This window comes from Moschus berezovskii, chromosome 28 (genome assembly GCF_049115385.1).
Source record: "Moschus berezovskii isolate FMDL1 chromosome 28, NW_MosBer_1.0, whole genome shotgun sequence".
Taxonomy (NCBI): Eukaryota; Metazoa; Chordata; class Mammalia; order Artiodactyla; family Moschidae; genus Moschus; species Moschus berezovskii.
In genome coordinates this window covers 11,912,881-11,936,979 of record NC_142487.1, presented here as the reverse complement: position 1 = coordinate 11,936,979, position 24,099 = coordinate 11,912,881, and the positions used below count along the sequence as shown (strand labels likewise).

General features: G+C 37.1%; 1 protein-coding gene across 1 annotated transcript; it reads left to right on the top strand.

The window, feature by feature from the left end:
• The first annotated feature begins 64 nt into the window (after nt 1-64).
• CEP76 (centrosomal protein 76) lies at nt 65-23,537 on the top strand. Its single transcript, XM_055417246.2, has 13 exons — nt 65-329; nt 954-1,109; nt 2,368-2,449; nt 3,056-3,280; nt 4,407-4,592; nt 5,911-6,008; nt 6,581-6,709; nt 8,510-8,698; nt 10,721-10,887; nt 11,915-12,248; nt 14,060-14,277; nt 15,132-15,174; nt 22,683-23,537. Exons 1-13 carry the CDS (start codon nt 267-269, stop codon nt 22,851-22,853), a joined length of 2,061 nt encoding a protein of 686 aa, XP_055273221.2. The 5' UTR covers nt 65-266; the 3' UTR covers nt 22,854-23,537.
• Nucleotides 23,538-24,099: the final 562 nt, after the last annotated feature.

The following is a 24,099-nucleotide window of genomic DNA, read 5'->3' as shown; positions in this document are numbered from 1 at the left end:
GGGCTGCGGGCGGCGGTGGCGGCCGGGGCGGTGCGCGGGAACCGGCTGGCGCGCACGGCGCCGAGTCTGCGGGCGGGACCGAGCCGGGGCGCCGGCCGCGGTGACTGACAGGCGGCGCGGGGGCAGCCCGGCCGCCGTTTGGAAACAGCAGTTGGAGCCGCCCGGTTCCCGCGGCGGCCCCGGGAGCGCGCGAGGCGAGCGGTCGCGGGCTCTGGCTCCGCCGCGGAGACGCTGCGGCCGCCGGCGCGCCCGAGGGGGAGCCCAGCATGTCGCTGCCGCCGGAAAAGGCGTCCGAGCTGAAGCAGCTCATCCACCAGCAGCTGAGCAAGGTGAGGCGGCGGGCGGCGGGCGGCGGGGGCTGGGCCGGAGGGCACCGCGGAGCCGCGGGGAGAGGGCTGTGGGGCCGGAGGCCGTCACTTCACGGGAGGCGGCACGGAGGGGCTGCCGGTCCTCGGGGTCAGCCGGGACTCCAGCCGCCGCCCCGTGCCGAGTGTCAGCGTCTCTCTGCCCCGCGGCAGTCCTGACCCCCACCGTCTTCACCAGACTCGTAAAGGGTCACTCCGTTAACCCTCGGCCGCTTCTGAAAGGTTGAGAGTTGACTTTTGGCCTTTGGTCGCTCTTCCACTGCTCTGCTCTATTCTCAAAAGACTGGTTTCAGTTGAGTGTTATTTGTGGGGAAGTGCTAGCAAATGTAATAGATAAGCTTAGAGCTTATTTTTAGAGTTAAAAATATTTATCCTTAAAGTTTTTTTTTTCCTTTAAAAAATCTTATCTTTATTCTCAGTGAATTTCGGTAACAGTCTCACACTGTTACTTGAGAAACCTTCCTGAGTTTAATCTAACTACTCTCTCATTATTATTTTGGGGTCAGTATTTTTGAAGGATGTTACCTAGTTTGGCTATCTTTGACTGCTCTATGACGTTTTAAATCTTAATGCGAGTTTTCTACCTAGATGGATGTCCATGGCAGGATAAGAGAAATCCTTGCAGAGACGATTCGGGAAGAATTGGCACCTGATCAACAACAGCTGTCAACCGAAGATTTGATCAAAGCCCTTAAACGCCGGGGAATCATTGATGATGTGATGAAAGAACTTAATTTTGTTACTGTGAGTAATCTTTTAGAGGAAGACATTTGAGAGTCTTAAGTACATTCTCATGTTTAACGCCACTCTTAGGGTCCAATTTGGGGCCTCTCTTTAGTGAAACTACTTTTTAAATAAGACCATTTTGTCTAGTAATATCCGTGTCTCAAGAATGAGCTACTTTACCCTTGAGTGGAGCGGGTAGGATTTTGTATCAGTGAAACTGAAATTATGGACCTAATTATTCCCTCTACAGTGAGAGTTTTCTTACTCTCTAGGTCTGAAACTTTAAGCGTGTTTATTAGTCAAATTAGTTCACGCCAGCTGTATTTTTTCTAAATTAATAATCTGGAATCTTTCTATACAAATCTTATTGAAATAAACACATTGTTTGGTGCTGTGTTCTCTAAGATGAACAGATTGTTAGTTCCTTTAAGGAATTAATTGTCTGCAAAAGAACTTTCAAATCTTTTCACATAAATAGGTCAGTAGTGAGGTGATGCCTCTCAGTGCACAAATTAGTAAGTAGGTCTTTTGAAAGTGAGGCAATAATGAGAGACTGTGACCTCAATACCTGGGTAACATAATGTGGTAATTGGATGGACTTCGTAATACACCAGAGAATAAGTATTTTAGTCCAGCATCCTTTTTTGGTTTTTGAGGTTTATAAACTCATTTGTTATAAAAACTGACCTAGTAATAGCGGGAAAAGACTCTGATGCTGGGAAGGATTGGGGGCAGGAGGAGAAGGGGATGACAGAGAATGAGATGGCTGGATGGCATCACCGACTCGATGGACATGAGTTTGAGTGAACTCCGGGAGTTGGTGATGGACAGGGAGGCCTGGCGTGCTGTGATTCATGGGGTCGCAAAGGGTCGGTCATGACTGAGTAACTGACCTGAATAGCTTCTGCTGTGTGAATGTCACTTCCTTATTAAAATCAGTTCTGTTCCTGGTGGAACCACAAGCCAGATGTCATATGAGGTTTGGAGAAAGTTTAACCTTCTGTAAAGTGTTAAAAATTTGTTTTAGCATTCTGTGGACATGGCTTGAAGATCATGAATTCCTTCATGTTAGACTTTAGGAGTGACCAATTAGTTGCATTACTGTTTCAGCAGACTTTTCATTATTCTAACTGTGCTAGGAGAGTAAGGGCATTTCGAGGGGGCTTTATCCTGTCTACTTTTAGTTCAGTTCTTAGTCCCATTATTGGCATTTTCTTACTTAACTGTAATTTTTGTTTTCTAATTTGTTTTGATTTTTTTTTTTTTGCCATTCTAGGATAATGTTGATCAAGAACTCCCTTCCTCTCCAAAACAACCTGTTTGTTTTACCGACAGACAATCAACGTTGCTAAAAAAAAGTATGTTTATTTCTTTTTAACATTAATTTAGTTGTGGATAGTATTGAATATAGATTTGCTGTAGTGTTTTGTATTTGAGAGAAAGCATTTAGATTTTTTTTCTAGAATGAGGTACTTATGTTTTTCTGATAACTCATCCAAAAGACTTAGATTCTATTTTGCATGAAGTGTATCAAAGATTTAATGTATAGCTGAGTGGAAGCAAAAGCAGGACTATCTGTTTTTCATGTTTTATTAATGTATTTTATAAATTGTACAGCCTTTTTTAATGGCAATATAATTATCTAATAAGTATACTTGCTGAGTTGGTAATTACCTGAGATGATTTGTTGTATAAGAAACTAAAGAAAAAAAATAAAGATATCCTAAACCTTGGCTCCAACTACTGTCTAGCTGGAAGAAAGTAGCCAAAATATAAATCAAAAAAAGATATCCTATTACGTATTTTTTCTTCCCTGGGTACAAATGAGCCTGGTATATAGTAGATTTGTTACTCTTCCTTTTTTAAGTCTTTAGTTTTATTTCTGTCAAGTTATTTCCTGTTGTCTTGATCAGGTTGCTTAAGTTGATTGGCAGTTTCCTCATATGTATTGCTACACTTTACAGCTAATATTGATCCAACACGGAGGTATCTTTACCTTCAGGTTTTGGGTGGAAAAGCTTTCTTGGAACATCTGCAAGAACCTGAGCCTTTACCCGGACAAGCTTGTTCAACCTTTACTTTATGTTTACATTTCCGAAACCAACGTTTTCGTTCTAAACCTGTTCCGTGTGCCTGTGAACCAGATTTTCATGATGGTTTTTTACTTGAAGTACACAGAGAAAATTTAGGTAAGGAGCAATGATCAACTGTCATTTAATTTGTAAATCTTTGTTAGATCTTATCGCAGAACAACTTTAACAACTTAGCTTAAGAGATTTATAATGGATGAATCTCCTCAGTCTTTTGTTTTTTCCCTTACTGCTTTTTTCCTATGTAAATTACTACACTACCTACCTTCTTGCTTTATTTTTGGCTAGTTTTCCCTGGAGGTTACTTTTGACTTTTAATGGTTGATTCTATAGTAGTAAAAATTTAAATGCTTGTTAGGTGGAGAATGAGAGGGGATCCTTTTCATTTCTGAAAGATGACTTGATTTACAACATTAGTAACTTTTACAAGTGAGAGTTTAGATGTGAATCTATAACTCATTTTTAAGACTTTAAAATTATGATACTTGATTACTATAATTATTTTACATTGTTTCTTCCTGTAAAGATGTCGTATCTTAGTTGTGGATGTCAAAATGTTTATATTTGTAAACTTAACAAAGTTGTAGTGTTATACATTCAGAATTTTAGATTGCTGAAATGGCTAGTGCACTACTAAAATTTTATTATTTTTTACCTGGTGAAAAGTATTACCTTAATAAGGCAGTTACTGGCTTAAATTGGTAGCTCCAAGGTGCTGGATCTTTCACTTTTGTGTAGATAATACAGTATGTTTTTTTCTAGAGGTTTCAGTTCAGTTCAGTCGCTCAGTCGTGTCTGACTCTTTGAGACCCCATGGACTGCAGCATGCCAGGCTTCCCTGTCCAGCACCAACTCCTGAAAAGCTTTAGGGATAAAGATATTTTGGGAAATAATGTTGACATATTTCAAGGATTTTTATAGTGGTAGCATGTACTTTATTTATGTACTTTTGAAGAATAGACTTAACCTCTTAGAGGTCAGAAAACACCAATATGCATTGAGTAACTAGATAACTTGTAACAGTTCCACGAGTCTTCTGAAAAGTTAGCAACAGAAATGGGACTATACTTTTATTCCCACTCTGCTGTATGCTTTTTGAGGCATTGCTGACTTACTCTGTTTGGTTTTATGTTTATTATTAGTATCCTTTTCAGTGAAAATATTTTTTTATATTGGCCTAACTGGATATGTCATGTGGTGTAATGTTTTTGGTTTATGTTACTAGGTGATGGAACTAGAATGGCTGACTCAACCACAATGTTATCAATAAGTGACCCAGTTCATATGGTGCTTATCAAGACAGACATATTTGCTGAGACCACTTTAGTTGCATCCTATTTTCTTGAATGGCGATCAGTCTTGGGTTCAGAAAATGGAGTGACCAGTCTTACTGTGGAACTTATGGGTGTAGGTATGACAATTAATATCACTGTTACCTTTTTATAGCCATAGTTTGTAAATACATTTTACATTTTAAAAATGCCTTTGTAAACCAAGAGGGAAACATGTAGAAACAATTTATTGGAATTACAGTTGGACTGTAGTATCGTAGTCTGAGGAAGTGTCTTGAGTAGTGTGAATACTGAACTTCTCTGTCACTCTGGCCTTGTTTTAAATGAAAAAAAAAAATTCTGGGAGATACATAAAGAAATCTCGAGGGCTTTTCCTCTCCAAATTTATTTGCTAAAAACAAAGTTAAGATTTCTTTATACAAACACGCAGGCATGCACCCATACATGATAGCTTGTACCCTGGTCCTGCCAGGGTAGGTTCTTATAGAATGTGGAGTAGATGTTCCTCTCACCTTATCCAGGTGGGACAGGGGCTCACGGAAGTGTTCATTTCTTCAGTGCTGGTGTCGTCCGTGTACCCTTGGAGATCAGACATGGTACCTGTATTGTCACCATTGTGTCCCTGGGTTCTTGCAGGTTCCCTGATCTATAATACAAATTTGCTAGTGGAATGAAAGGCAAAATAAAAGCTGCACTGTTGCAAGCACTACATATGATGGAATTATTTTGGTATTGAAATTTGATTACAGAGTTAAGCTTGACCGGTGGACGATAGAGCTTTAGTAAGTTAGATTTCGATAGGTTAGACCCAGAATACATTTTTCCTTAAGTAAATAGTAGGGAAAAAGCTTTATGTAGGAGATCTGTTTTCAAAAGAGATACCCATAGTTTGTTTTTAAATATAAGCCTAACAAAGTAACTATAGTAATGACCTGGAAATTTCTGATTTATCAGAGAAATATTAGTTATGGTGTGAAGTATATTTGTTTTCCAATTCTTTAAGTCCAGACATGGTTTAAAAATTTGTACTCATATATAATGTGAAAAATGTGAAGGGATAAATGGAAATTACTGTATGTGGCAAAATGTATAAATGTTTTCTGAGAATGAGGCATTAACAGTTGCTTTGACTTTGTTTTTAATGACGATAGAAATCAAGAATCGTAAATCTTTTAGGTCTGAAAAAGTCCCTTAAAATGTAATTGAGAAGCTAGGAACACAGTTAATCTTATAATTAGACAAAAGTCTTTGAACAAAATAAAAACTAATTTGAGCTGGGTTGTTTTTAATATGAATATAAAAGGTGAGTTTGAATATTGTCTTTATCCCATGTAAGTGATAAAGCACAGAATTCTTAAATTATTTTGGTTAAGCTTTGATTGACTAAATATACCGTGTATTGAAACTTCTGAAGTTACATTTATTTTACATTTACAGGCACAGAATCAAAAGTTTCTGTGGGAATTTTAAATATAAAACTTGAGATGTACCCACCACTCAATCAAACATTATCTCAAGAAGTAGTGAACACACAGGTAAATAATCGTGAGTTTCTCTTCTTTGTGTGTTTTCATACTTGTAAATCCTAGGAAGTGTTCTCTTTTTAGAAAATTATCATTTATTAGTTGTAAACAAGAGAATGATAGTATGACATTATTTAGAAATTTTTGTCTGGGATCAAAAAAGGTAGCTCTGACTGGTATGGGGGATTCCCAGGTGTCTCACTGGTAGAGAACCTGCCTGTAATGCTTAATACACAGGGGGCTTGGGTTCGATCCCTGTGTTGGGAACATACCCTGGAGGAGGCAGTGGCAGCCCACTCTAGTATTCATGCCTGGAGAATCCCATGGACAGAGGAGCCTGCCAGGCCAGAGACCATGGGGTCACAGAGAGTCAGACATGATTGAGCACAATTGGCATGGAGACTGGATTGTCCTGGGAAGTGTGAGAACAGGGGGGCCAGTTAGGGACCCTTGGGGATGAGAGATGATGGTGTCCTGATTGAGTAGTGCTAAAGATGGAGGAGGTGCATAGACTTGTCTCATATTTTGTGATCATTATTGAAGAGAATGAATATAAATTGATAAGTATATGTTTAAATTTCAAGCTTGCTTTGGAACGTCAGAAAACTGCAGAGAAAGAGCGGTTATTTCTTGTGTATGCTAAGCAGTGGTGGAGAGAATATTTGCAAATTCGACCCTCACACAATTCACGACTGGTGAAGATTTTTGCACAGGTTTGTAAATTGTATGAGAGAAGTTTCACAGCTATGTTTGAGATTTACTAAAGACTCTGATGCTGGGAGGGATTGGGGGCGGGAGGAGAAGGGGACGACAGAGAATGAGATGGTTGGATGGACATGAGTTTGAGTTGGTGATAGACAGGGAGGCCTGGGGTGCTGTGATTCATGGGTTGTCAAAGAGTCGGACACGACTGAGCGACTGAACTGAACTGAAACATCAATTTCAATTAACTTTTAATTTGTAAAATATATTTATATTCCAGACAAGTGAAAATTTATTTGTAAAACAAAATGCTGATTTTGTAATAATCTGAAAGTAGTAAGTAGGTGAGTGACATATCACAATCTTTGTTTTATTTTGCTTTTTATTTTCAGTTATTGTTTTTCTAAACCATTTTTGAATATGCTTAATTTAAACTAGATGAAAACTCATTTTGTTTAGCTTGAAGTGTGTCTTCCATTGATACTTTGTATTAGATAAGTAGTAGGACACTTTGCAATTTACATGTAAATTCAGCTTTCAGGTGCAGAATTGGTAGTATAGGCATGTATTTTTTTGTTAGGGTATTTTTTTAAGACAAAGAGTATTACATGTAATAAGTTCATTCAATCAAGATCTCTAAGCTGATGACCAGTCATATTTAACTATAGCATTTCAGTTATGTATCTCTGCCTCTCTTTTTTCTGTATCCTAAGCCCGTTTTCTCTCATTATTAAACCAACATAAATGATCAGATCCAGATCCTTTTTTTTTCTTTATAACTTCTGAGGAACCATTCAGATATTTTTCTATGTATTCAGTCTTGTGTAGGTGCTCTGAAAGCATTTGAGTGTAGTGTTGTGAGTACTGTGTCTCAGATCCTGTACATTTGTGTAGCTTTTCCCTACACTCCCTAGCTTTTCAGTCAGTTCAGTTCAGTTCAGTCACTCAGTTGTGTCCGACTCTCTGCGACCCCATGAATCACAGCACACCAGGCCTCCCTGTCCATCACCAATTCCCAGAGTTCACTCAAACTCATGTCCACAGAGTCAGTGATGCCATCCAGCCATCTCATTCTCTGTCGTCCCCTTCTCCTCCCGCCCCCAACTTTTCCCTAGCTTTTAGGACAGGCTAAAGGTGGTTCACTTTCTAGATGAGGAGCTTGGGAATGGAGGGCATAGTTTGTTGGTGATGGAAATGCAGGAATGTCTTCTGACTTCCTGATAGCCTTGTCTGTATGTTGACTGACGGGGCAGGAAGGGAGCAGCGACACTGGGACAAGGGCGAAGAGAAACCAGCCCAGGTATAACTGGCTTCTTCTTGTTTGTGTAGTCTGGAGTGTAGTCATTCATTGTGCTGTTGGACCAGAGAGGACAGGGAGGTAGGGGGAAGTGGACCAGAGAAGTGGCGCATGGAAGAGGTGAATAATACCCCATGCCTTCTTTATCCACTCATCCTTGACATCCACTTAGGTGTTTCCGGGCCTTGGTGGTTGTGAGTGACGCTTCAATGATGGGATTGGTGTGTAGCTGTGTCTTTGAGACACTGACTTCAGTTGGTTTGGACGCATATCCAGGGGTGGGGTTGCCAGGTCATATGATGATTTAAGTTCTTAATGTCATAGGCTTTGAAGAGAAGTTATGAGAATTAAGAGAAAAATTGTATGTACAACACTCAGTAACCTAGTGCTGGATGCAAGGTAAGCAAGTGCTCAAGTGGTGTGCAGGATTATTTTCTCTCTGATGTGTTCTGAGACAAAGTGTTAAGATTGGGAATGACTGTCACTACAGATAATGTTTTCCCTTCCCTTCCAGGATGAAAATGGGATTAACCGACCAGTCTGTTCTTATGTCAAACCACTTCGAGCCGGAAGGCTTTTGGACACTCCAAGGCAAGCAGCAAGATTTGTCAATGTCCTTGGTTATGAACGAGCCCCTGTTATTGGAGGAGGAGGTAAACAGGAGCAGTGGTGCACTCTGCTGGCCTTTCTCTGTAGAAACAAGGTATCCTACACACATACTAGAACTAAAAACCAGTACTCTTGTAGTTACTGTGAGTTGATGGTGTATTTGTAAAATAATCAACTTAGGAAAAAAATATATGTTGCGGTATTTTCTAATTTCCTGTGTTCTAAAATTGTTGATAGTATTATAAAAATTAGACTCTTTAGCATTCCAACTCTTTTGAAACAGAATGAAAAAAAATTTCTTTATTGTTTTGAAATAATTTTTAGTCTGAAGTTGTATAAGTAGTACATATAGGTATTCACCAGGCAGAGCTTACAGAATGGGAAAAACCACTTAGATTAGAGATTGTCGATTGGAAGGATTTTATCTTAAGACAATTGAAAACAGTTAAACATTATTTATTGAAAAAATTACTTCATTTATTTCTGAGTTGTAATTCTCAAAAGTTATATGTATAGATTTAAACTTAAAGATTTCAAATATAGTGGGAATATATTGTACATATTTAAAATGATTACCTAAATAATTCTTTTGTAGAACAATCACCCCTTTTGATTCACTATTTTCTTTTCTTGAGTTCATTTGAGGAGAAAGCACATCTTGAACTGTGAAAATTATTAAAAATATTTTTCTTAAAAAACATTAGTTTTATAAGTGAAGGTGAAATTTCACCCATAATTCTATTTTTCATCCATTTTTATGTTTTTCTCCTCTGTATATATTTTTCCCATAACTGCAATTGATATAAATAGAATTCTGTGCCCTGCTTTATATATTAGCTTTATGCTGTGAACATTTTCCCATGTGTTGCTCAGATACTATGATCTCCAGCTTTGAATGTCTGAATGAAGTTTTTATTAGCTGATATGTGAAATCTACCTAATGGTTTTGCCATCATAGGAACTGTTTCTTTTGGCGAAGTTAGGCTTGCTTCCAAATTTTTGATATCACTGTGAATGAATTTTTGCATTGAATATCTTTGGTTGTATTATTATTTTTTTCTTTTGAGATTTTTTTCCTAATACAGAATCTCAGTGTACAGAAATGACTGGCTAGGTCTAAAAGGTTGGGCATTAATGGTTTTCAAAAGTTAGTTTAACATTTATAAGATGCTGTTTGTTTTATTATTGTTAACTAAAAGACAGCAGTGTAGAGCTACCAGTGCAGAATTTGGGGGCCAAGAGCTCGTCCCTCAATCTAACTCTGAAATCAGTAGTTATTTTGCTTTTGTATGTTACCTGTAGTCCTACACTTGAGTACATATCTTCATATGATTATAGCCTTAATATTTGAATAAGGTTTTTCACAGAAAATGGATATTTTCTATTATTTTTGTAGTTTTTGTAATTTTTTTAAATTGTGAAAGTAATGTCACATTATCAAAGAGAGCTTACCCAAGAAAAAGGGAAGCTCTATATAACCTTCCCTAATGACAGCCATTGTTTTTTTATCTAGTCATTTTTTTTATGTATTTCCTTAAAATGATCAAGTATAGATACTTAAATCATTGTTTTAAGTTTGAGTGTTTTTCTATTTATTGGAATTTCCTCCTATATGATCTGTCATCTTGTGTGTTCTTGCCCTTTAGCTATTTATCTTTAAATTCTTAATGCTTTGCGGGGACTTCCCTGGTGGTTAAGGAGATGAAGGTTTGATCTCTGAAACTAAAATTCCACATGCCTTGAGGCCAAAAAACCAAAACATTAAACAGAAACAATATTGTAACAGACTTAATAAAGACTTTAAGAACAGTCAACATCAAAAAAAAAAATCTTCAAAAAAATTCTTACTGCTTCTATGTTGTGTGAATTCTTTGTAAATTATGGAATCTTGAAGTGTATGTTAAGACTCAGTTTTATAGGCACTGATTTTGTAAAACAGGTGCTTCTAAAATACACATTCTTTCCCCTCACCTCATTGTTTTAGCTTAACACTGGACCAAATGATTAAAAGTAAAACATAAGTTAATACTTTTTAATTGCAATTTTGTATTTAAATATTTAATGTGGAAACCACGTGAGGGAGTAAGTACTTCATGTTACTTCCTTTCATTTGCAGGGAGACTGTGAAGACCATGCCAACCTTCTCTGCAGCCTCCTGCTTGGGTACGGGCTGGAAGCTTTTGTCTGTGTCGGAACCAAGGCCAAGGGCGTGCCCCATGCATGGGTCATGACGTGTGGAACTGATGGGACCGTCACTTTTTGGGAGAGTTTAACAGGACACAGGTTTGTCAGCCACATTTATAGGGATATTAGCATGAAGGTGTAAATGTTGTCAACTGTAGGTTCTGTTTTATTGATGGAATCAGAAGGTACATACTGATAATTTGGAGTATGTTAAAAAATTACCTCAATTAAGATAGCTATAAACTAAGCTAAGAAAATTTGTACACCTAAAATATTGTTTACCAACATGATATTAATAAAAGATAAATTATGCTTACTTTTAATTTTGTATAATTGGCATATAGTTTTGGGCTTTTTTTTGGGTGGGGACAGTACCATGCGGCATATGGGATCTTAGTACCCAGACAGGGATTGAACCCACGCCTCCTGCAGTGGAAGCATGGAGTCTTAACCACTGGACTGCCAAGGAAGTCCAGGCATATGTGTTTTCTGATGATTGTTCCTAAGCCTAAAAATAAATCTAAGTTGTAAATCATTTCTTTTGAAAATTTGACGTGGTTACCAACTCCTTGTGGGTAAATCCAGTTTACATTTTCTCGGTGTCATCAGATTTTGATAGATTGAAATGTTCCCTTCTTCCTGGAACATTCTCTTCCTTAGCTTCTCTCATAGCGCTGTGTTTCAGCTTTCGTAATTCCTCTCTGGCTATTCTCTGTTTTCCTTCATTTTGCCTCAAATGTTAGAGTTCTGAAGGCATGGCCCTGAACCCGCTTCTCATTTTCCTGGATTTTCTCTTTCCCTGGTTGATAATCATTTTAGTTAGTTGTGCTAAAAATGTGTGGCTAAATTATTTTGTTACCTGGATAATGTTTGTGATCTTATGCTATGCATGGAATATATTCTTATGTTGAAGGAATAAAATTGGTTTCTGTATCATAAGATGTGCCATCCAGTCTATGTGGTGTAATCAAATTGTGGAAATACAAGAAGGAGAAACAAATATTAAACTCTAGCCTTGGGGAGTAGTTATGACCTTAAGTGTTAGAGTAATTTTTTTCCTCAGTAAGTTGCCGTCATCTTACTTTCTGAATTCTTACTATATAAAACTATAATTAACCTTTTTTAGGTACCTCCACAAACCTATCAACCCTGATGAGCCTCCGGCTGCTGAACAGCCCAAACCATTGTACCCGTATCGAACAATTGGTTGTGTTTTCAATCATCAGACATTCCTGGGAAACTGTCAGCCCTCTGACTCAGTGGAAAGCTGTGTGTTTGATCTGAATGATGAGTCCAAGTGGAAACCCATGAGTGAGGAAGCAGTTAAATCCGTGTGTGCTCCAGGGGCCACCACGTCCCTCCCTCCCTTCCCTCCGCTGTGTGCATCCACGATCGACGCTTCTGTGACAAGCAATGAGATAGAAATGCAGCTCAGGCTGCTCGTGTCGGAACACAGGAAGGTAATTAACACTGAGATTTGTGCTTTCCTGCATTTTTCTCATGTTTATGTATTTAAGAGATTTTTTTTTGGCATGTAAAATAATTTCAATCACTATTCTAGCCCTAAATAAAACAAATTCAGTCCCTTCCTTTATGAAGGTTGTGGTTTTGAAAGTGATAAGAGTAAAACTCTGAGAGTCAAAACTTTCTGAATTCACCAGTACTTACAGAAATTATTACATCCTTGTCCTTGCAGGAATGAAGATCGGTGGACTTGTTCAGACTTTTGTGAATACTACTGTTTGGATTTTCTCTTTGTACTTATTTAAATCATTCCCCATTGACAATATTGGGTTACATTTTTTCATTTTCATTTTTTTTCCAGGTTTGTTGTTTTGTTTTTCTGTTACATTAAACTAGGTAGATGTAAGATTGTAGCCTCATGGTGGCTTTGATTTACATTTCCCTGGTTACTAACAAGATCAAGCTCCTTAGTAGCCATTTAGATTTCATGAAGGGCCTTAAAGGAAACCTAAAAAAGCACTGATCATAATGGAAAAAATTAGTGTATGTTAATAACTTACTTTCATCAAAAGAAATCATTAAGAGAGTGAAAAAGCAGCCTTGGAGTGGTAAAAGTTACTTGCCATGCATATAATCAACCGAAGACTAGAGTCCAGAACTTCCACAGAAGGTTGATTTGTAATTCACCTTTTGGGATTCCCTATTACTCCCCTCCTTGGGTGAGCCCTGATTCTCATGTTCCTTGAGACCATCAGCGACACTCTTGAGTTATCGGCTGTGTTCTCTGGGCTCCCAGTTACTCTTACCTTTAGCCTCTGAAGTCTTCTTACCTACTTGCCAACTTCTCAGGGTGTTCAGGAGTGTGTTTTGGGAAGTATTGAATGTGGCACTTGTAGTGTGTTTCCAGCAGTAGGTGGGCCAGGGCTCCATCTTCTGCCTCCATCGCTTGTATTGCCTTTATTTCTTAGCTCCTGTTTGAAAATGAAACTGACATTTTAATACATTATAAGAACTACTTGTTTAGAAAAAGGAGAACAAAGCTGAGCTGGATGCCATTGATGGTTGCTTGCTAAGTTAATGGTGTGTATAAGCCCGCAGGTAAGAGTCACAGGAAGAAGATAGGTGATCCCTTGGGATCACTTGAAACCAGTTATAACAGAATGTGAGATTAGATCTATTATAATAATCAAAATATTTAGAATTTTTAGTTTGTAGCATTTTAAAAAATTACATGTCTAGGTATCAGTGGTTCATTTGATGTCATAAGTGAAATTATAATTGCCTTCAGCATGTCTTCAGCTCCCAGAGGGCCTGTAGCTTCTGCTTTTTGGTGCCTTTTACAGAATAAATGCTCAGTAAATATTTGAGTTTAATTATATGTGCAATTTATTGACATTTCTCCCCTGCGACAGTTGAATTTATGGTAGGAGCAATCAGGTTAAGCAGATTCAATCTCGTGAAAGTCTTTATATAAAATTTGACCTCAGAATTCCTTGACATGTTGTCTTCCTCAGTAGGACAGTTTCTTATGGTCTTTCCTTGTGGATATTAAGGGAGTACAGGATTTGCAGCCTTCACTAACATCATTGCATTGGCTGCCTTTTGTTATTTCTCTAAGAAGTAAAAGCTGATACCTGTTTTTCCTTTTATAATTTTTACTTCTTTGTATCCTTATAATAATTAATAGGAAGTTAAGAAAATTATGACAGATTTTAAAAATCTTTTCTTGGTATACATTAAAATAATCAACATTGTAATTAGTTTTTTTAAATATTGTATTTTGCTTTTTCCATTTCAATTGCTGTAGGACCTTGGCCTCACTACTGTCTGGGAAGACCAGCTTTCTTATCTCTTGTCACCAGCTCTGGCATCTTATGAATTTGAGCGTACGACAAGCATATCTGCGGGCAATGAAGAGTTTCAGGATGCTATCAGAAGGGCTGTGCCTGATGGCCACACATTTAAAGGGTTCCCAATACACTTTGTGTATAGGAATGCGAGGCGCGCGTTTGCCACGTGTCTTCGGTAAAGTGGAATTAATGATGTCTTGGTGTTTTTGATGTAATGTCAGTGAACACTTCACGCTAGTTTAGGAATAACTTCAGAGTCACACAGGGAGCTTCTGTAGTGACCTGTCCTCTTGCCTCAGACTGTGATTCATTAGGTCCAGAGTGTAGCTCTGGAGAGCTTAGGGTCATTTCCCCAGTGATTCTATTGAGGATCACTGATCTTGTCTAGTGTAATTTTAAAAACTTAATAGGCTGTGAGGAAATAGTTTATAATTTGAATAGTTTTACCAAAATTGCAAGTCCTTGATAACACAGACAGGATTTTATTTTTTTTTTTTTTGTTTAGACATTTTTTAACATTTTTATTTATTTGACTGCACTGGGTCTTAGTTGTGCCATGTGGGTTCTTTAGCTGCAGCATGCAAACTCTTGCAGCATGTGGGATCTAGTTTCCTCTTTTTTTTTTATTGGAGGCTAATTATTTTACAATATTATATTGGTTGGTTTTGCCATCCATTGACATGAATCCGCCCCGGGTGTACATGAGTTCCCCTTCCTGAACCCCCCTCCCACCTCCCTCCTCTCCTTATTCTCCCTCTGGGTCATCCCCGTGCACCAGCCCCGATCATCCTGTATCATGCATCAAACCTGGACAGGTGATTCGTTTCACATATGATCATATACATGTTTCAATGCCAGCCTCCCAAATCATCCCACCCTCATCCTCTCCCACAGAGTCTTTTTAAAAAACTGTTCTATATACCTGTGCAGAGACAGGATTTTAAAAAATCATTTTGAATACCGACTTTCTTGGAAATAAAGTAAAACCTAAATTCATTTCTTATTTGAATCCATTTTCTCTCTTCTAAGGTCTCCTTTCTGTGAAGAAATCATCTGTTGCCGTGGAGACCAGGTGCGCCTGGCAGTTCGTGTCCGCGTGTTTACTTACCCTGAATCTGCTTGTGCTGTTTGGATCATGTTTGCTTGTAAATATCGCTCAGTACTATAGGACTAAGTTTCTATACGACTATACCTGTGTTTTATTAGAATTTTACACATTGTATTGATAATAATACTAGGTGTTTCAAGGTTCATTACTTTAAAAATCACAATCTGGCTTCGATGTCATATTTAACTTTTGTATAAGCCTCACTAATAATGTTTGAAAAGTATTGTGATGTGTGTTTAAAATTAAGGATGAAAAAGTTGTATAAATCTGAGAGTATGTTAGTATAAATTAAGTGTTTATCTTATTTTAATAAATACTACTTTGCTTATAAGTAGTTAGTAGTTTAAATATGAAGATAAAATTTACTTAGTTTTCTTTGCATTAACAGGTAATCAGAAAGTTATTTGCCTAAGGATTTGAGCCATAGTGAAGTTAATACAATCATTATTTTTCATAGAGTAATGGGATTATTTTATATAAATTAGGAGAAATTAACTTCACAACATTTATTTATTACATAGGTGAAATACATTTTGATGAATTTACCACTTTTGTGGTTTACCCATAACCACAGGGATATTTGTGACTGTCTAGAGAGTTATGGGAAGACATGGATGCAGGAGCAGAGAAAAAACTCGTACCAGAAAAGCATAAATATTAATAACAAACCATACATGAAAGTATACAAATAATTTATAAGTATTTGCTAGTTTGAATCATTGTAAAAGTGAATTGTGTATTTTATTATTTTTATTTTTGCTTATTTATTTTTGAGTTGAGTATTTTAGAAAAAATTTATCATACCCTTTTGTTGTATGTTGAAAATTGTTTTCTGTAATTGATACTGGCAGTCTGTCGCTGATTTTCTGTGGTCAGAGTATTCTTTACTAGCCTCTCATGGATTCTGTCTTCTGAAATCACAGTTTTTGTTTCTTTTCATGACAAAAGCATCCATGTGTATGTGGCGAATGTAAATCAGAATTATGTGAGGCCACTGAAAAATGAGTATCTGTGACTGCCTCCATGCTGATGTTTGTTTTTAAGTTGAGAACAGTGCGCTTTGAAGAGGCTATAGTGGTTTAAACTTTGTGAGAAGCTGTCTGATGGGATTGCCTTGCCATCCACACGCCTCTGTACAGCTCTCATTCGTTCCTGCACCCACTGGGCTTCTTACGAAAGTGACTATACCAAATGGCTATGCAAGTTAAGCTTTTCATCGCTATTTCAACATGGCAAATAAAATATTTTAGAAATTAAAATCTAAAGATACTCTAAAATTTACTTTTTAATTTTTACATATGTAATTATTTATGATATAACTTGTTTTAAAAGTCTGAAAATATCTCTCGTATCAATTTTTATTGAAAATGACCAGAAGTCAGAAGTTTCTTGAGACTGACATGACTTTAGAGAATCAGCAAGATAAGAATTAAGACTTTTTGGTCTGTTACCAGAGTTACTTGCAAAGCAATCAATAGGGAAAATTACTTGTAATTTTCAACTTTTGGAATAAACTATTTATGAGGCATGTACTAGGAGGCAGAGCGATACATGAGATCACGTCTGTGTTTTCTTTGAGGCTGAGCTTCCTGCATTACTGTGCCAGAGTAACACATGTAGTTGTAATGCGCCTTTGGTGTAAATTCTAAAATAAATTTCCTTTTTATGCACTTTAATAGAGCCTGGCATGAATTAATATTTTGCTTTAAAGATGGTTTATTTCCAAATATTATTTCAGTCTTTTTGTCACTAGAATTCTGCTGCTCTTCTTACTAATAATTTTTCTTTTTAAAAATTAAATTTACATTGTATATTTAGCTCTGTCATAGAATTGTTTTTCTATTAAAATTGTAAACTTTTTAAAATATAATGCTTCTAATGTGTTCATTTTGACAGTATGTGCACTAACATAGTTCTCTAAACATATGTAATATATAATAGGTATTTATATAATAGAATGTCAGAAATTAGAAACTTCATTACTCAAGCATAAACATGTTGAATAAAACTTATACAATTCAGTTTCAACTAACTGAACACTCCAGGTGCCCTTAAGATTGTTTCTAACAATGAGGTGGAGATTTATAGCTATGATCAAAAACATCTTTAACCTGTCAGTTCTGGGAGGTACACACATTTCAAACCCATTTTTCTACTTCTTAACAAATACAGGAGTTGAGTCAAAATGCAGGCTTTATATTTGAAAAATAGTGTTGCTCATAAAATAGTATCCTGTGCTTGATATCTGACCGTTAGAAGGCATTAGTTAATGAACGTGAGTTGCTTAAACTAATTAACACTTTTGGTTTCTAAACAAAATAGGTTAGACTACAGTTTGCCGTTTCATAACTTTTTTCTTTACCTTAGATAACAATTTTGTGCTTTCTACTTTAGGTAAGTACAGGAGTTATATCTGTTTTTAACATGCACGTACCTTTTATACCAATAAGAGTAGCATTGCTTTCCAGCCGTTGGAAGCTAAGAAATTATTTGAGACTAGCCAAAACCTATGTAAAATCTTAACAAAACAACCAAACACATAAACTGGAAAGCATGCAATTTTGAAGAACCTTATCCTGTTGCTCATAGCACACACTGTCTGAAGTGCAAGTTCAGTTATAATCACCAACTTGTATTCCTGCTGTACCAGGCTCTTCTGCTGTGCTGGTACCTGACATTTCGAGTATCACTACTTTGTTATAAGTTTTGAAATTGGGAAGTTTGAGAATCTTCCAACTTTGTCCTTCAAGATTGTTTTTGCTGTTCTGGGTGCTTTGCAATTCCATATGAATTTTATAATCAGCTTGTTGATTTCCACAGAAAGGCAGGCATAGTAGTAGGGTGGTCTCAAGTTTGTGCCTTGTTTTGTGGAGTGTCACCACCTTAATGCTAAGCCTTAGGATCACGAGCATGAGTTGTCTTCATATTTGTTTTAAATCTTTAATTTCCTTCAACAATGTTTTGTGTTTTCCGAGTGTGAGTTTTATACTTCTTTTGTTACACTTACTCCTATTATTCTTTTTGATGCTATTGTAAATGGATTATTTTTTGGATTGTTAATTGCAGGTGTATAGAAATACAACTAATTTATGTGTATTGATGTATCCTGCAACCTTGCTGGACTAATTTATTCTAACAGTTTTTTTGTCTTTTGTTGGATTCCTTAGAATTCTCTTTATACACAATCACGTCTGCAAGGAAAGATAGTTTTTCTTTTCCGATCAGGATGTCTTTTACTTATTTTTTCATTTATTTGCCTAATTTCTCTGGCTGCTACCCCCCAGCACAGTGTTGAATAGAAGTGGTGAAGGTGGACATCCTTGTCTTGTTCATGATCTCAGGGAAAATCATCTATTCTTTTGCTATTAAGTGTGATGTTAACTGTTTTTTTTTCATTGATGCTCTTTATTAGGTTGAAGGATTTCCATTTTACTTCCAGATTAAAAAAAATGTTACCACAAACATTTACTGGGTTTTGTCAAATACTCTTTCTGTGTCATGTGATTTTTGTTTCTTATTCTGTTGATATGATGTATTACATAAATTGATTTTCAAATGTTAAACCAACCTTGAAATTCTGGAATGAATTGTACTTGGTCAAGGTGTATAATTCTTTTTATGTGTTGCTGTGTTCATTTTGCTAATACTTATTTTGTGGAGGATTTTTGTGTCTATATTCATAAGTGATACTCATTTGTAGTTTATTTTTCTGGTATCTTTGGTTTAGTTAAAAGATGTTAGATTGGAATCTTCAGCTTTTAATAAACCTGATCATAAGAATTGGTTAAATAGTTTGTATATTACAAGTAGCTGCTGCTGCTGCTATGTCGCTTCAGTTGTGTCCGACTCTGTGCGACCCTACAGACGGCAGCCCACCAGGCTCTGCCATCCCTGGGATTCTCCAGGCAAGAACACTGGAGTGGGCCGCCATTTCCTTCTCCAATGCATGAAAGTGAAAAGTGAAAGTGAAGTCGCTCAGTCGTCTCCGACTCTTCGCGACCCCATGGACTGCAGCCCACCAGGCTCCTCCGTCCATGGGATTTTCCTGGCAAGAGTACTGGAGTGGGTTGCCATTGCCTTCTCCATATTACAAGTAGAGGTTGCTTTAAATATGGTAAATGAAATTAATAGTTCCTTCTTTGTAATTTTCCATGGAAATACTAGGTTCTTTTTCAAAGACATGTTCAGAATTAATTGCAGTCTTTTTGAATATGTCTTTACATGGCATATTTTTATTCTAAAACATGTATAATAAGATTCTAATCAGTTGGTACTCAGTCACCAACTAGTGATTGTTAGAAAATGCTAGTTTTTGTGCTGTAATCTGTACAGGTAAGACCTGATGGAGGTCTCATGTCTGACTTGATAACTGTAACTGCAGCAGGCTTCTCTCTCTGGGCTGCGACTCATCTGCCTGTTTGTAAAATGGGATTATGGGAAGGGCCCTGCCTGGAGTTGTGGGTAATCCCTTGTCATCTTTTACAACATTTCTTTCATGTTATAAACTCTTCTTAGTTATTTTACACATTTTTAGGTGCTTTGAAACAGTTTTCAGTTTTAATGTTGTATTTAAAATAAGGCAGACTTAACTGAGCGACTTCACTTTCACTTTCCACTTTCACACATTGGAGAAGGAAATGGCAACCCACTCCAGTGTTCTTGCCTGGAGAATCCCAGGGACGGGGGAGCCTGGTGGGCTGCCGTCTATGGAGTCACACACAGTTGGACACGACTAAAGTGACTTAGCAGCAGCAGCAGCAAGATGCTAAGTATGTGCTATTAGGTGTTTAATTTTGTCATGTTCATTGTCTTGCATGATGGCATTTTTTACTGAGTGGAGAAAAATCAGTGTAGGTATAAACAGGTAGGTAGCTGAGAATTTCAAATACCCCTAGATGTGCTGGTAGGAATGTTTTATAAATAAATGTCTTCTTATGTGTTAAATCAGAATAAAGGTTGTGAATAGTTGGCATAAAGTATCTGGGTGCTGACTTCACTGCTCTGCTTTAGATGAGGAAAGTTGACCCAATATTTATAATCCTGTAACATAAGTTTGCTTCTGCTGAAAAGAAGATAATCTAGTTAAAACTGAAAACTTCAATGGCATTTTGAAAGTGTTACAGGTGAAGAATGATCATTACTTACCAAATCTTGCAAGGGAATAATAATAATGTTAATACCATTAAAAGAATAGTTAGGAAGTTTGTTTAAAATATTGTAGAGCTTCAGGTTGAAATCTGGGAGTCATGTCTATGAATTTCAATGTCAGTGATTTTCTTCTAAAGACTCTTTAAAAAGGATTTGATGACTAGGCAGAAAGTAGGAGCAAGGCACTTTCAGCTCCTGAGACGAATGAGCATGCATAGCAAATAGCAGAAAGGAAGACATTGTGCTCCATGAATGATCCTTGAGAAAGGATTAAGTGACCACAGGAATTCAGGTTCTCAGGACAGTGAGTGAATAGACATGAAAATACCCATAACCTTGCACAAAAATCACCAAGGCAAGGCTTAAAAGATAACTAGAAGGTGGTTCATTCATTGCTCAATTTAATTAAAAGGCAAACCATATGTGTGTTGGTTACGTGTTGACTTTGGAAAAGAAATGAGCCTTTCACAGGGTCAGAGAAAAATTCTAGACCTGAGGGCAGCTCCACCTTTTATCTGTGTACATTAGGGGAAAAGACAAGTTTTTGGAGTAAAAAGAAAGGGCCAGTTTTCTTTCTTTCTTTTTGTATAAAGATATTAACAGAGGTTTGAAAAAAATAGCTTCACCTTATCAGTAAGGTATGACTAGTCTGAAAATGGATTATGTCTCTTTACCTTAAACAACGTGAAATTCTGGTCTCTTAAAAGTTTCGTGAGAATTCTATATTTTCAAGTAATTACTGTTAAACATCAACATCTTTCTATCAAATACAGATATTTTTGTACTGTGCGTTATTTTCTATTTCCCTTTGTGATTAAGAAGTAAGTTACTGCTTATTTTAACTTTTGAAATCCAGTGAGAACTTTAAGGTAATGTGGCTAAAACAGGATCTGGAAAGCTTATGTTACAGGAAGTATATTTGGATTACTTTGGCAACTGGCAGTAATTTAAATCATATAACCCCTGCAGATTCAAATTTCCCTAAGAGTGAAATAGTGACTTGGCTAAAAATTTAGGTCTCTTGAGGTCTTTTCCAAATCAAATCTTAACTAATTGAAGCTGATAATTTCACTAACATTCAGGATAAGAATACCATCTTTCTTGGTTTAGAACTGTTTAAAAGAAGAATCACATTAAGAAGTTGAAATATAACTATTGTTTGACCTTGGGTTTTCCAGAGTCCCCTATGGACATACCAATATGCTACTATTCATATATTTTACCTCACTGCTCTACTTTTCCTCATTTTTTATAGGTGGGTATGTAGCTTCATCTCATCAAGGTGGGTTAGGTAAACTTATAATGTGTGATACAGAAAATGTGGGAAAACACTGGTTTAGGTTATAATTTAGTAAAAGGACAGTAATGAATGTTTTTTTACATGTTTTCCAATGATCATATTTCTTTACCATAAAAAAGAAAAGAGCAATTCTTTTCAAGTTTATAGACTTGAGGAAACCAATTTTGTTGTGTTCTTACCTGGCCAATGTACTTCTAGTTCTGCATATAAGTTTTGCATGACTAATTTTAAGGATTTTGGGTTAACATTCATTCAGTCTGATAACGCAGTGACAATAGATGAGTTTCAAATTGCATTTAGAATTGTTGATGGAATTTGCCTCCTTAGAGGAGTGATCATGTATAGCCTTTGATGGGGATAGAGTCATGTAGATGGTGGTGAAGATGAGTGCTCTGGGGATAAAGTGCTGATGAATTCATCAGGGAGATGGGGCATCACATCATTTATTTAAAGTGTTTAAACTATCAAAAGTTTAATTGCTGCTGCTGCTTATTCGCTCAGTTGTGTCTGACTCTCTGTGACCCCATGGACTGTAGCCCACCAGGCTCCTCTGTCCACGGGGATTCTCCAGGCCAGAATGCTGGTGTGGGTTGCCATTTCCTTCTCCAGGGGATCTTCCTAACTCAATTGATAATATTGGTAGATATGAATTTTATAGCATCTGCTTTTTGTTGTATTCTTGATTGATGCAGGAGGGATGAAGTGTCAGGACTTTTTTAGTGCTCTGGGCTAATTGGGAGAGATGTTTTAGTGCAGCAGAAAGAGCTGGGCTGGTCAGGATGTCTGGATCCCAGTCCTGCATTTTTAGTCACCAGCCCTGTGTTTTGTTGTGTCTGTGATGTCATCTGTAGGATAAATAATATCTGACCTTCAAGCTGTATAAGTGAGGAAAGAAATTTGAAAGTATAAAAAAAAATCACTGTAAAGTTATAAGGTATTATAATTGTGGGCAGAGAAAATTTAGGTGACAACATTGAAAAAAATATGCTGTTCTATTTTTTTCCTTTTTGGTGCACTTTTCTAGGTGAATGTGCCTCTTAGGAGCAGTTGTCTGAGAGTGTCTGGGATAAGCGTGGGCTGCACAGGCAGCGTGTCCCCCGAAAGGCCGTGCTCCCTGAAAGACTTGGAGCAGCTCAGCCAGCATGTCCAGAGTGTGAAACACGAAGTACATTTATTCTGCAAAAATGATAAGTAAATATGATAAAACATCTCAAGGATTCCATTGTTTAATAAATATAACAGCAAAATCAATTAAAACTATATTCAGAGTAAATAACACAGGCCACCACTTTTCACAGACCTCACAGCATCTGAGGATGGCATTCAAATGTTGATCTGAGTTGTGCAGACATTTTAACTACATAGAGTGATTTTTTTAAAGGTGGTGAAGCCACAAAATAAAATCAATGACAGAAATTGGAACAAAGTATACTGTACATAAAGATGTTTGAATCTTTGAATTTGAGTTGAGAATGAGAGACTGAGAAGGTTTCGAGCTACACCACAGTGTTGGTTGAACCTGCAGAGGTGGTATCAGCCTCTGAGAGCCTCTGAGTTGTCAGTGGTCACTTTTTAAGAGTCCTGGGGGTGATGGACAATTGGGGCTTATCCAAATTGCAAAGGGTTCTTAAAAGTCATATAAAAATTAGACCAATTACACTCTGTATAAGAAAGCATCAAGTGTTCGGGGTATACAGTGAATGGATTTATAACAAGATAGCTAGGATTTTTAAGGATTTACCTTTTACTTTTTCTGCATACAGAAGGAACATCAAACATTTAACTAGTCTTCTTGCCACAACTTAATTCCACATATGCTCACAAAGGCAAGAAATTTAAACACAATATATCAGTAATGAATTTATTTGGCAAAAATAAAAGCCCTTCTGTTGTATGTAATATTGTATATTTCTGTGATTTAGTGCCAAAATATTTTTCTTGCTAAAATCTATTCACATTTAGAAAAATTATCACTTAGGAAGGGAAAATAATCCTGTTGTGAATCTGTTTTAAAGACTACATCTTTTAAAGTCAACACTGAAAATTAAATTTGGATTTCTTCTCCTCAGTTCTGCTCTCTCTTATCTTTCTGTCATTGTTCTCCTGAGATTGATGTACTGCCCTATGCCAGGATTAGCAGGTGTCTGGCTCATGGGTTGCTCAGTTGGTTAAATAATTTTGTGGTTTTCTTCAGTTCAGTCGCTCAGTCGTGTCCAACCCTTTGCAACCCCATGGACTGCAGCATGTCAGGCCTCCCTGTCCATCACCAACTCCCAGAGTTTACCCAGACTCATGTCCATTGAGTTGGTGATGCCATCCAACCATCTCATCCTCTGTCATCCCCTTCTCCTCCCGCCTTCAATCTTCCCCAGCATCAGGGTCTTTTCAAATGAGTCCGTTGACCATCATCAAGTAACCAAAGTATTGGAGTGTCAGCTTCA

Excerpts from the sequence above, each read along its gene's own strand:
- CEP76 (XM_055417246.2), top strand. The coding sequence starts at position 267 with ATGTCGCTGCCGCCGGAAAAGGCGTCCGAGCTGAAGCAGCTCATCCAC. Across the intron at positions 2,450-3,055 it reads ATCAACGTTGCTAAAAAAAA|CTAATATTGATCCAACACGG; the intron begins GTATGTTTATTT and ends TACACTTTACAG. Across the intron at positions 3,281-4,406 it reads AGTACACAGAGAAAATTTAG|GTGATGGAACTAGAATGGCT; the intron begins GTAAGGAGCAAT and ends TTATGTTACTAG.